At 45.4% G+C, this 12365-nt stretch overlaps 1 protein-coding gene and 1 long non-coding RNA gene across 2 annotated transcripts; one reads left to right on the forward strand and one right to left on the reverse strand.

The window, feature by feature from the left end:
- Positions 1-1783: 1783 nt before the first annotated feature.
- On the reverse strand, positions 1784-10915 carry LOC123112998 (uncharacterized). The gene is made up of 3 exons (XM_044534098.1): positions 10683-10915; positions 2311-2567; positions 1784-2234 (listed from the first exon to the last, which is right to left on the reverse strand). Exons 2-3 carry the CDS (start codon positions 2563-2565, stop codon positions 1926-1928), a joined length of 564 nt encoding a protein of 187 aa, XP_044390033.1. The 5' UTR covers positions 2566-2567; positions 10683-10915; the 3' UTR covers positions 1784-1925.
- On the forward strand, positions 7350-9414 carry LOC123112999 (uncharacterized). The gene is made up of 3 exons (XR_006455838.1): positions 7350-7823; positions 8506-8564; positions 9161-9414. It is a non-coding gene; the product is annotated as an uncharacterized lncRNA (long non-coding RNA).
- Positions 10916-12365: the final 1450 nt, after the last annotated feature.

The raw sequence follows: 12365 nt of genomic DNA on the forward strand, positions 1-12365 counted from the left end.
TGAATGTTTAACATGAATTTGTCGTTTAAAAGTAGTACTCAATGATGTGATTTATGTGAATTGTTGTTTCTTGTGATGTCTATGAATTCATTGATTGCCATGAAATCCGTCAAAAGGAGGACTCATTTAGTCATTTATATGCACAGGGTACCAGACGCCAGGGTCCTTGGCGTCTGGCTGTAAGTCAGGGGACCAAACGCCAGGGTCCTTGGCGTCTGGCTGTCGACTGACACCAGAAACAGGGTAAAGCAGGGGAGCCAGACGCCAGGGTCCTTGGCATCTGGTCCTGGTGCAGACAACACTTGTCTTTTCACTTGTAGTTTTGTCTTTTCACTTGTAGTCTCGAATAACATACATACGTAAGCATTGCATAGTCTTTTCATACCACTATAGTTGAACACACACACAAGGTTCATGACCACGATGGTCTACGATAATAGAAAATGACAAACATAGTTCATGACCACGATGGTCTACGATACAATGTCTCGAATGACATAGCAAATTACAAACATAGTTCAAATTACACAAATAGTCTCGAATGAGAAGTTCATCACATACAATGTCTCGAATGACATAAGTAGTTCATGACCACGATGGTTGAAACGACATGAACATCACATATAACTCGGTTTCCTGTAGCAATGCAAGTCAACAACCCTTTTCCATTCCCATTCTTCCAGCATTTCTTGAATCTTGTCATCATCAGTTATGTCAACCAATTTTCTTTCCCCGGGGCCATCTGACTGCCTCCTGCTGACGTAGTACACAAAATCCTCTTCCTTCAACCCTTGCTTCAACATGAATTTAGTCTTCAACCAATCGAAAGTGAGGTCCACTTCACTAACTTGCACAATACATGGAGACAAACCTTGCACATGAACAACAGGGCTAAGCACCCACTGAGTTTCCTTAGCCATCTACAACACACAAATCTCTTAGTAGCTAACCTATGATACATTAAACCACGAGGAAAACAAACTAGGGTTTTCACAAAAGTACGATAAATTAAACCAACCAAAAAATGGGGGTGCAGTTGATTTACCTTCTAGTCTCGAAATCCTGAAGATCCAACGGTGAAACCGGACCGATTTGTGAGAGATCTGAGGGGGGGTTAGGGTGCTGGATGAGGGAGTGACGCTGGCAGGGCTAGAGGTGAGAGTGGGTGGATATGAGTGAAATGAGAGGGGTAGAGGTGGAGATGAATGGATGAGAGGGCTAGAGGTGGGCCCAAAAAATCTTATCCACTCGAATCTTATCCATCAGACAGATAACTGCAAGAATGCTCTCTGGACACCAGACGCCATGGACCTTGGCGTCTGGGTGTCCATCAGACACACCAGACAGCTTGTCTGGTCACCTGCGCGGGCAAAGCAAGCCAGACGCCAGGGTCCCTGGCGTCTGGGTGTGGGAGGCAGACGCAATGGACCTTGGTGTCTGGGTGTCCATCAGACACACCAGACATCTTGTCTGGTCACCTGCGCGAGCATAGCGAGCCAGACGCCAGGGTCCCTGGCGTCTGGATGTGGGAGGCAGACGCCATGGACCTTGGCGTCTGGGTGTCCATCAGACACACCAGATAGCTTGTCTGGTCACCTGCGCGAGCATAGCGAGCCAGACGCCAGGGTCCCTGGCGTCTGGGTGTGGACCTGGAGTTTTTGCACACACTTCTGTCTTTTGTTAATGTTTTTGATTAGCAACTTGTAGCAAACACTGTTAAATATGAACAAAGCATGCTAGTCTCAACCAAAAATATGAACAAAGCATACTAACTAGTCTCGAATGACGAACATAGTTTGCACATAATCTCAAATAGTCTCGAATGACATAAGTAGTTCATGACCACACAAGGTCTCGAATAACAAGTTCATACATTAAACAAAGTCTAGGTAGTTCATCATCAACGTCGGTGCCTTTCCATTTGTCTACTGAGTAGTACGGGGCCACTTTCCCTTCTTGTCACGTGCCTCGTCCTCCTCTCGTGCATCGCGAGCCCTTGCAAGTTTTCTTGCCCTCTCTTCTTGACGAGCCTCCTTCTCTTTGCGTGCCCTCTCTTCCTCATGCTTCTTGCGCTCACGAGCCTCCTTCTCACGACGCTCCCGCTCCAATCCCCATGCATAGGACTCCTCGAATAGGCGCTGCCTCCGTAACCAATCTCGACGTTGGTCCTCTTGGACATCTTTTGGTACCTCGTGATCTATCCAAGTGAAGTACTTGCAAAGTGGAGGAGAGGACTACATATAAACCATGTTTTTGTTAGACATATGAGTGACAACTTGTTGATATTTTTTGTATGTACACCTAACATACCGGTGGTATGTCATACGCGTTAGTTGGCCTTCGACGATCATGTGCATAGTTGGGACACACGAAAAACCTTCTACCTTCTGTCCATGACTTGTTGCGGTCAGTGGACACCTTCAGCTTGCAAACATCAGCACACCAACATGTTGGTGTGGGCACATCCTTCTCCTTCTCCTTGTCCAAACTGGCCTCCATCCACGTCTTCGGCATGTCCTCTTGGTCCGCGCACGCCGGCCTCGTCCTGGAACCGGATGAAGCCATGCCTACAGAAAGAACAATTGTTAGCACAAGACATAAAGAGAGTAAATGCGTAAATACAGTAAATGAATAAATGCTAGGAATTGTATGAACAAATAATATACCATTATTATTAGATCAACCATCTAGATTAAGCAAATAACCGAAGGCCGATCCATTATCAACCATTCCTCTACGACCACCACCACCTCTAGCACTTGTGCTTCCTCTCCGACCACCACCACCTCTAGCACTTGTGCCTACTCGACCACCACCTCTAGCATTTGTGCTAGCTCGACCACCACCTCTAGCACTTGTGCTAGCTCGACCACCACCACTAGCACTTGTGCTTGCTCAACCACCACCTCTAGCACTTGTGCTAGCTCGACCACCACCTTTACCACTTGTACTCCCTCTACGAACACTAGCACCTCTAGCACTTGTGCTCCCTCTACGACCACCACTACCACCTCTGACACTTGTGCTTCCTCGACCACCACCACCGTCACCTCTTCCACCTCGTTCACCATTGGTGCCGCCTCCACGACTTGTTTTTCTTTTTTTGGTTTTCTTATTCTTGCATGTTCACCATCGGTGTCCCCCTTCACCGCACACCCCACAGTTGATAGTGTCAGGAGCCTCCATGAAATGACCGCTACCAAATTGTTTCATGCCAGTGTATCTAGCCAGGTCATCCATATCACCCCTGAACCTCTTAGTTCTCCTTCTACCCTTCGTCTCCACCTTCAGAAGAGGGTCTGGCCTAATATGAGGGCCATGGTACTCAGGCCACTGTGATTGGTCCAAGAAAGGGTGAAATCTTGGCGCCCATGTCAACCTAGTAGCTTCCAGATGGAACTCTTGCATCCGCACGGTTTTTCCATCACAAACATGTATGTTTCTCGCCTTCGCCGCCGTTATCAAATGCAAGCATGGCCAATGATACTTACTAGGCCTCTCGCACTGGCACCACCGAGTCTTCAGTTTCACCTCAAATGCAGCACCACCATATTGTCTACCGTCTCGTGTTGTGCCACCTGGCTCATCAATTTGATAGATCATTTCAATTCTATCGAATATGATAACTTGTTGTCGTGAAGACTTGCTTGCTTGTAACTGCAACCATTCATCAACCTTTTCCGGATAATCCTTTTTTTCACCTATCCATTTTGTAGTCTCTTCAGAATGCCTCTGAAAGTACTCATTAAGCTTGAAGAAGGTGTACTCCACTATTGCAGTCACCGGCAATGCACGAACACCCTTCAACACATTGTTGAAACATTCTACCAGATTGCTCGTCATGTCGCCATATCGCCAACCACCATCGTCATGAGCGCGTGCCCACTTGTGCTTCTCGCTTAAATTCCTAGTTAAGAAGTCTTTTCCCCCTTCGTTCATCGCTGCAAAGAGTTTGTTGTACCGAGCATCGAAACCTTGGGTGGTGAAGGCCACACATACCCGGTAAAAGTTGGCCACGAAATGCATCATGCACCATCTGTGGTGAAGCTTTGGAAATCCTGGAATAACAATGTCCATTGCCTTGAGTATGCCATGATGCCGGTTCGATATGATGCATACCTCCCTAGCCCCAATCACGTTGTGCCTAACATGACCCATGAACCACTCCCAGTTGTCTTGGTGCTCGGAAGGCACCAAAGCAAATGCACACGGCAACACGTTGTCGTTTGATGAGTGCGCCATTGCTACCATTAGTGTGCCCTTGTATCTACCGGTCAAGAACGTGCCATCTATAGACAAGACCGGACGACAATGCTGAAACGCCTCCACACATTGTCCATAACTCCAGAAGGCACGGTGGAACACTCCCTCGTGATCCTCGACCACATGAAACATGCCCGGGTTCCTATGTGCAATGGCGGCCAACAACCTTGGGAGCTGGTTGTATGCTTCTTCATAACCACCATACAACATCCTAATAGCATTTGCCTTTGCCTTCCATGCCTTCCCATACTTGACTTCATAACCAAATTGTTTTTTCACCGTCCGCATGAGAAACCTCACTTTCATAGTGGGATCAAAGCCTATGTCTTTCATCCATTTGTATCCGAGATACTCCGATGTGAGTTGACGGTGTGTCTTTCTAAGTCGTTTAGATGGAGGTTTGCATCTATGAGTGGCAACACAACTTTTTAACACCCATTCTTCGGTTTCTTTAAGCTTTCTTGCACGAACCTTCCATGGGCATCCTTCTTGCTCACACACCACGGTGTAACGCAACTTCATGTCGGAGTGCTCAACATAAAATGGCCTATGGTTTCGAATGGCATAGTCAGCCAACCAAAACTTCAGCATAGGCAAGCTCAGAAACTTCACTCCTTTATTCAAATAAGCATTCTCGTCCTCATTCTCCACCCTTGGTTCTCCTGGATCCGGGCATGGTGTTGGCTCAATCGCCGTCATTCTCATTCCACCGTCAACAACAGCTTTATGGGCAAGGCTGAGATCTTTAAACAAGTGAGTTCTTTTTTGTAAGCCCGTCAGCTCAAAGTGGATTTGGTTCTCCTCCTTTGTGAATCCATCCTCGTCCAACTGTTCAACTGGACCCTCGTCATCCGAGTCATACGCAATTGACGCCTAAAAGGCAAGTCACGATCCATGTCCTTTTGCGCTATGTACGCATCCAAGTCACCAACATCATTACCATGAAACCCTTCCTCTTGCTCTTCGTCGTCATCATAAGCATCTTCATCCTCTTGAATTACTCCGTCACTAGCAATCACCTCAACTTCATTTGCTTGGCTAGTTGGTGGTTGGCTAGAAGCATTGGGGGCATACAACTCAACCTCATTTGCTTTGATAGATGGTACACGGGGACGTGGTGGGGGATAAACATTGGGGGCATCAACCACAACCCTATGCTCAACAAGTGGCATCATTGTCCTCTCGCTCGTGCCATCCATTGGGGAAGAGACATGCCGGTTCAAATCAAAGGTAAACCGAGGAGATTCAACCTTGGTGGCAAACAATTCAAGTGACTTGTCTTCCGATTGGGATACTTTTTCCTTGTATACATCCCAATGCAAATCCGAGGTGATAGGCATACTTTTCAAGCGAGATTTGGCTCCAACTCCAACATCATACCTTCCTATTAACTTAACATCAACATTGGTTTCCATCCACTTCAAGACTTGTCTCACTTTTGCAACAACATCCTCATAGCTAGGGCTTGTATCAAAAACCAATAGTTCCTCACCCGTGTCGGCATTATTACTCAAGAATGCCTCCTTGTCAATGTAATGAACATTAACAAGTCTCTCCATCTAAAAATAACATGAATGCATTTAAGACTTCAATGAGAATTGGTGTTTATCCAAATACATCTTATTATATCCAAATCATATCAACACTAAATTATTGGTGATGTCCACAAAAGTATAACTAATTAACACACACTAAGCAAAGTTAACCCTAATCACTAACTAACCCTAACCCACAATCTTTCTACTCAACAAACATATATTCCTACTACACACCATGCATAGCACTATATTATCAAAGTTAACCAAGCCATTCACACTAACATAAGGGGGAGAAAACATGAACTAGAGTTCCACCAACATGTATAAATGCAACCAAAATAACAAGATTTAACAAAAAATAATTGGATGATTTGGGGGAGATTAACAAGAGCAACAAAGTGATGGGAAGATCCACCTAAGGGATGTACCTTTTGAAGAGGATTTGAGGGGGAGCTTGAGGGGTAGGAGAGAGTGTGAGAGCTCCAAGTGTTCTTCAAGTTCGGGTTGTGGATTGGGGAAAGTGTGTGGGGTGGGTCCCACACACTCTCCCGTGGGTTATCCACTTACCAAGGCCAGACGCCAGGGTCCCTGGCGTCTGGCCCCCTTGTCACGTCAGCAGGTCAACGGGCAGGCGGGCAGAGCGGGCCAGGGGCCAGACGCCAGGGACCCTGCCGTCCGCAACCCAGACGCCATGGATGTTGGCGTCACCCAAAAAGGTCAGAATCGAAATTTCTTTTGAACCGAGGTCAAATCGGGATTTTGTTAGCCTTATAGGTCATAACAGTAATTTTGTCCCCTCTTCTGCCCTTGACCAAAAGGAGCTGCGCTTTTTGCACCGAAACCCGAGCTCTGCGATGGTCCAACGCCAGCACACAGAACATATCAACAGGCAGCGAGGGAGGGAGCTCACACCTGGCGCTGGCGGTGCACAGCAATACACTCGGCACGGCACGGCACGTTCGTCGCCGCGGCGGGCCTGGTCGTGCATGCATGTTAGGCAGGGCCACCGTCACTTTTGTGCGCGGAGACCGAAATCCATAGGTCAACAGGTGCTTGGACAAACCCGGGTCGTTGGCTGTGATTTGCTCCATCGGCTAGCTGTGCATGCATGCATGGCACCAAGCCACCAACACGTCGTCCGCCAATCATCATTTAGACACACACACAGTGACATAAAAATACCAATTACCAAACCTTCCACGACGGGCCCATACTACCAGGACGGACACTACGCAGACGGGCCCATACTACCAGAACGGGCACTACGCAGTCGCCCCCCCCCCCCCCCCCCCCCCCCCCATAGCTGGCGTTCCAGCTGGGCCGAAATTGTTGTTAACAAGAAATGTCTAAGATTCCCTAAAAAGGTTTTCTTTTCCGGCAAAGTGTTATGCTTTTAATTAGGTAAACACTTCTGATCTGTAGTCTGAATCGACGCAAGCGCCAGACCAATCGACGTCCGTCGATTCGTTGTTAAGTCGACGCTCCTGATTTCATCCCATTTTTTTAAAATAGGAAAGCCCCGATCTGTCCTAATCATCTCCTCTAATCTCTCGATAGCATTAATCGCCAGCCCATGCCCGAGCTCTGCTTCCCACCCGAGTCGCCTCGCCACCAGCTCGCACACCAGATCCCCTGCTCCGCCGCCGTCTCACCGTGAATCCTCTGGCCAACGAGGTCTCTCCGCTTCCCGACCACCCCGGCCACCGACGTGACCTCGCAGCTCCACCTCACGAGCCCGCTCCATCCGCCTCGCACCTCCAGCTCCGACTCACATCGGTGGACCGCAGCACCCAGCCTCATGCCCCATCGTTCTTCACTCGAGCCTCCCTCCCGAGCAGCATGGCTACCATCCACTCCATCGACGCTACCCCGTCCGATTCTGCCGAGTTTTCTCAGTGGCTAGGCTATCCCATCTACTGAATCGGCTCCATCCCCATTGATTTGGATCGGCCAGCCGGAGTATTGGCCTTTGGATTTCTAAATTGTGGCCCTATTTTGAAGCTCCCCAATCCTGAATCAAAGGTATGTGCACTTCCGTGGAGTGCCCCACATTTTGAGGATTTGTAATTTTTGCAACAGATTTTGTTCTGTAATGCATCCTTCAGCTGGATGAAATTTGTTATTTGTGTTCATTGTCGGCCAAGTATTGTTTCGACTATTAAGCTGTTCCAATTTTTGTCGGTGCTTCAAATCTATTACAGAAATGCTGCGACACTTCCTTTTCAATGCATCCTACAATGCTTCCTGTAAACAGAGCATCCAAGTAAACTTACCCCCATATTGGCGCTAAATTTGTTATGTTTACCCCTTTCGAAATTACATGCTTCCATCGAAGACAAAAAATGCATTCTAAATTGCACAGATTGCACCCTAAATTCCATGAATCCATCACACAAAATTGCTTCTTAATTGTCCCCTTTTGGATACTGTTTTTTCCAGGAAAATGCTTCCATGCCAAAAATACTAACAGATGCATCCCCATCCTGGCACCAAGCTTATTTCAATACCAGGCGCCGTATTTGTACTGTCCATATTTTCGTGCTTCTGTAATCCTTTATGTCATCAGTCAACATATATATACTCTTATTTTGTAGTGCATTGCTTCCATACAACTAATTCCAGAAGAGAGCAAATCTATCACTTCATTCCTTACGAATCATTTTCTTACAGAAATGCTAACAATCCGTATTCCGTGTGTTCTCAGGTGACACTCAACAATGACTAAAAAGGAGTCGATCATGCTACAGAGTCGATATTCAGCTGGTAAGTTTCCTATGTATCCTTTTTGTATTTCTTCAGTGCAAACTCATGTTAATAATGCTTCCTGCTTTCTCTGTTTGTAGTTTTGAAGTACTGAAGTATAGTATGCAGAAATTTTTCCTCCCATATGTTGCGAATGGTTTAGAAACACTTTGAATGTGCATATGTTCTCTGACATGTTAATTTGTGAATTCAAATATGTATGCTTCGGATGCGTCTAATATATGTTATGATAGAACCAAATTAGTGCTTCTTGTTAACCATGCTTCCTTGAATTTTAACATATGCTTCTAGTGTAGAGATGTAGTGCGGAACTGAAACAATATTTCACGGACATTAAATTTTAGCACAGAAATCTTGCCCAGCAAGTATGCAGATCAGTCAAATCGATCTTTTATGCTTCTAGTGCATGAGCATCCAATAATTGCTTCGTATTAGCCATGCTTCCTACTTTTGATTTCTCACATAGTTTTGCTTCACCCACTACCCCTGTGTGCCCTTCAACCATTGCCGGTGTTGCTTTTCGGAGTGAACTTTTGTCTCAACCACTGAACACTATGTGTGCTTGATTGTTTCTCATTCATGCTTTTACTATGCAGATTTCTCTACAACCTGATGTGTTGTAAATATGTCGACTACAATATAGCCGAGATCGTGATTGCCTTGTTGATGATGGCAAGCTCACAGTGCATGTGAGATGGTCCATTCAACGTCCTCTGTGATGCTGGCTAGAGGGATGTGAAAACAATGTTGTTGTAATAATTTGTATTTTATTGTTTAAATAAGTATAATATATGTCACCTATTTTTTTTTAAAGAACTCATGCTTCCTTGTTTTCTTGTATGCTCTTCTATATTACATGTTTTACTGTACACAATGCCAACCATGGTTGACTGGATTCTCATATGATTCCTCACATTGTCCTGGTGCCATGATATCTTCGGCATCAATGCAATGTGCGGACACATTACCTCGTGTACACCATTTGAAGCACCAGGACAATGCAATGTAGGAAGCCAATAACCTGAACAATGATAAAATACGATAATTACCACTTGAATTATTTTTTTGTTGCTTCATGATCATCATGGAAGCAAATTCTCTATTTACCGGAAGCAATTGTTGATCAGTAAGGAAGCATATCCCATGGTGATTGAAATCAATATAACATTTTCTAATCGATGAAACAAATCCATATTTTCATGGAAGCAATTCTTGAGTCAATGAAAATAGTTTCATATTGGTTTGGAAGCAAAATATATTGGCACACAGTACAAAAATCATGCTAAATCAAACCAAATTTCCGTCACGGCGGAAGAAAGGAAAATCTATTAATACGCTAGATGCAAATGGCACCTAAGGTGGATGCATACTTCTCGTATGGTGGATGCAGTCGTTACTGTAAATAAGGTGGATGCATCAAGCGGTTCGAAAACCATGTTCGCCATGCATCCACCATGTCAATGCCCATGATGGTGCTGCTTCCAATAACAATAATTATATAAAATCCAAAATATTATGCCTTTTTTGATGCGTCAGTTACGCCATTTTCTCTTACTACTTTATTTATGGGCCATCAGACTGCTTCACGGGAGCAGTTATGAGGATGCACGTAATTAGTGCAGGGACCAACTAATTCTATGCGGGCTCTGGCACAAAATCGAACGACTCCCATCCATCTAATCCAATGGTTGTACACTAGTCTGATAAGAAGCATGGGATCAGTAGTCTGATCCCTAGTGGTCTCCAATTAATTAGAGGCAACAGTTACAAGTATTACATTAGTGTCATGAGGATTGCGTAATCAATGTGTCTCCCCGGATATAGGGAGATGCCTAACCTAGCCAATTTAGGAGCCTCAAAGGAGGTGTTTGGATTAGAGACCGGTAACGTGAATGGTAAGGGAATCAGATCATGCTGGTAATAGGGACGCAATGGACAAATCTCTATTTTGTTTGGTTCATGCCTGTAAAGGAATCAGTTATGGTGTCTGCTTCGGGTCGTCATGGCCGGTGGCTGAAAAGAAGAAGAGCGTACAAGGCCACAAGGGATGGGCAGGAGAGCAGATAAGAGAGGAGGATGGAGATCTGAGGACAGAAGGAGGAGGGAGGAAGTTCGTACCTTGCAGGGAACAGTCCGGCGACGAGGGCGAGCTATAGTGGCGACTAAGGGCGGCGACGATGGCTACCAAGCGTCGGTGGAGCTGGACGAGGAGGAGAGGTTAGAGGGGAGACAGAGAGGGGCTCGAAGGGGATCGGAACGGGAAGGCGTCGGCGCCAGAGTCGAAGGGGATCAGGAGGCGGCGGCCCTGGTCGTGGAGGAACAGATCGTGCGAGGAGAGGGTAAGGCGACGCTTTACGGGGGGTTGTGGGTGGTATCGATCTAAAGCTAACCCGGGCCCGTTTACGGAGGAAGCCAATTACAACGTGCACATACCAAACACTTGTAACGTTTTTCGTTTACACCGTAAACAGGTAACGGTGATTTATCCGCGAAACAAACACCTCCAAAGTTTGAAGCTCGGAGTTCATGCACAGAAGAACATGAACTAAAAGATTTCTCCATTGCTTGATCTCTGATGATTTTCCTATAAAAACCTCCATTGCCTTCATGAATATGGTTCACCACTCCCCTGCAATCTGATGCAATGTGATGATGTTGCATGCCAAGATCCTGTTGCTAGAGATAGAGCTTCTCCACAAGCAATTGCCTCTAACGAGGCTAGATCAACCAGACCATGTATAACCAAGGCTGACGAACCAAGATATGTGCCATCTACATCTCCTCATAGAAAGAGCATTTTAATCTGGGAAGCCCAAATCCTATGAGCCTGGCCACCATGGTGAGAGACGATGGATACACGCTACTTGCGGCCATGTGGGCTGGGGTATGTGTTCTAGCAATTTTCAATTGGACACTTCAGTCCAATAGTCATGCCCTTGCACAGGGAATTGGCGAGGTGGGTTTTCACGGATTTGGGAACTATCTAGAAGGTTGAATCGGTTTTTTCTGATTCATTTTTTTACAGGTTTCTTTTACTGTTTTTCCATTTACTATTTATATATTGCTTTTTGGTATTAAAAATTTGACAAATTCAAAAAAATGTTCAATATTCACAAATTTTTTGCTTTATCAAAAAATGTTCAAAAATTCAATGTTAATTGTTTTAAAAATATTCATAATTTCAAAAGGTATTAAATATGTTTGCACTATTAGAAAATGTTCACAAATTGTTATTTTGGTTTTTCTCTATTTCTTTTTCTTTCCATTTTTCTCTATTTCTTCAATGGATTTCTTCGGGGTTTTTTTCTTTATTTTTCCCTCTTCTCCTTGCTAATCCATCCTCCGAATGATCTCCGGAGGCTAGGGTTCTGCCTTCTGGACCCTCTGGGCATCTGATCCCCGATTCGATTTCACGGGGTGGAAGTAGTCGATGAGGCGGCAGCACTGGCACCCCATACGACAGCCCATACGAGCGGTCGCACTCGTATGGAACACTGTCTTTCGCTCTGAAAGCGCTGCAGCGACTCCTTCTTTGGCCTCCTTGTTTGTTTCTTCTATGGTAGCTAATTATCACATTAAATATGTGATTCCACTACAATTTCCTGGGATTCCTTTCGTCAAGTGCTTAATGGTCCAAAAAGCGTCACCTGAGGGATATCAACAAAAAGAGGTGCGCAAACGTGGTAAAATTTCACAAAGCCTATCATGTAGGCACAAAATAACTATGAAAATCTTCACATAAATAGGACCCATCACAATTACAAGTTCACATCAACCTTCAACTGGGTGAGCCACCAATTT

This window comes from Triticum aestivum, chromosome 5B (genome assembly GCF_018294505.1).
Source record: "Triticum aestivum cultivar Chinese Spring chromosome 5B, IWGSC CS RefSeq v2.1, whole genome shotgun sequence".
Classification (NCBI taxonomy): domain Eukaryota; kingdom Viridiplantae; phylum Streptophyta; class Magnoliopsida; order Poales; family Poaceae; genus Triticum; species Triticum aestivum.

Coding starts and splice junctions, on each gene's coding strand:
- LOC123112998 (XM_044534098.1), bottom strand. CDS start 2,565: ATGGCTTCATCCGGTTCCAGGACGAGGCCGGCGTGCGCGGACCAAGAG. Junction 2,235..2,310: donor ACGCGTATGACATACCACCG/GTATGTTAGGTG, acceptor GTTTATATGTAG/TCCTCTCCTCCACTTTGCAA.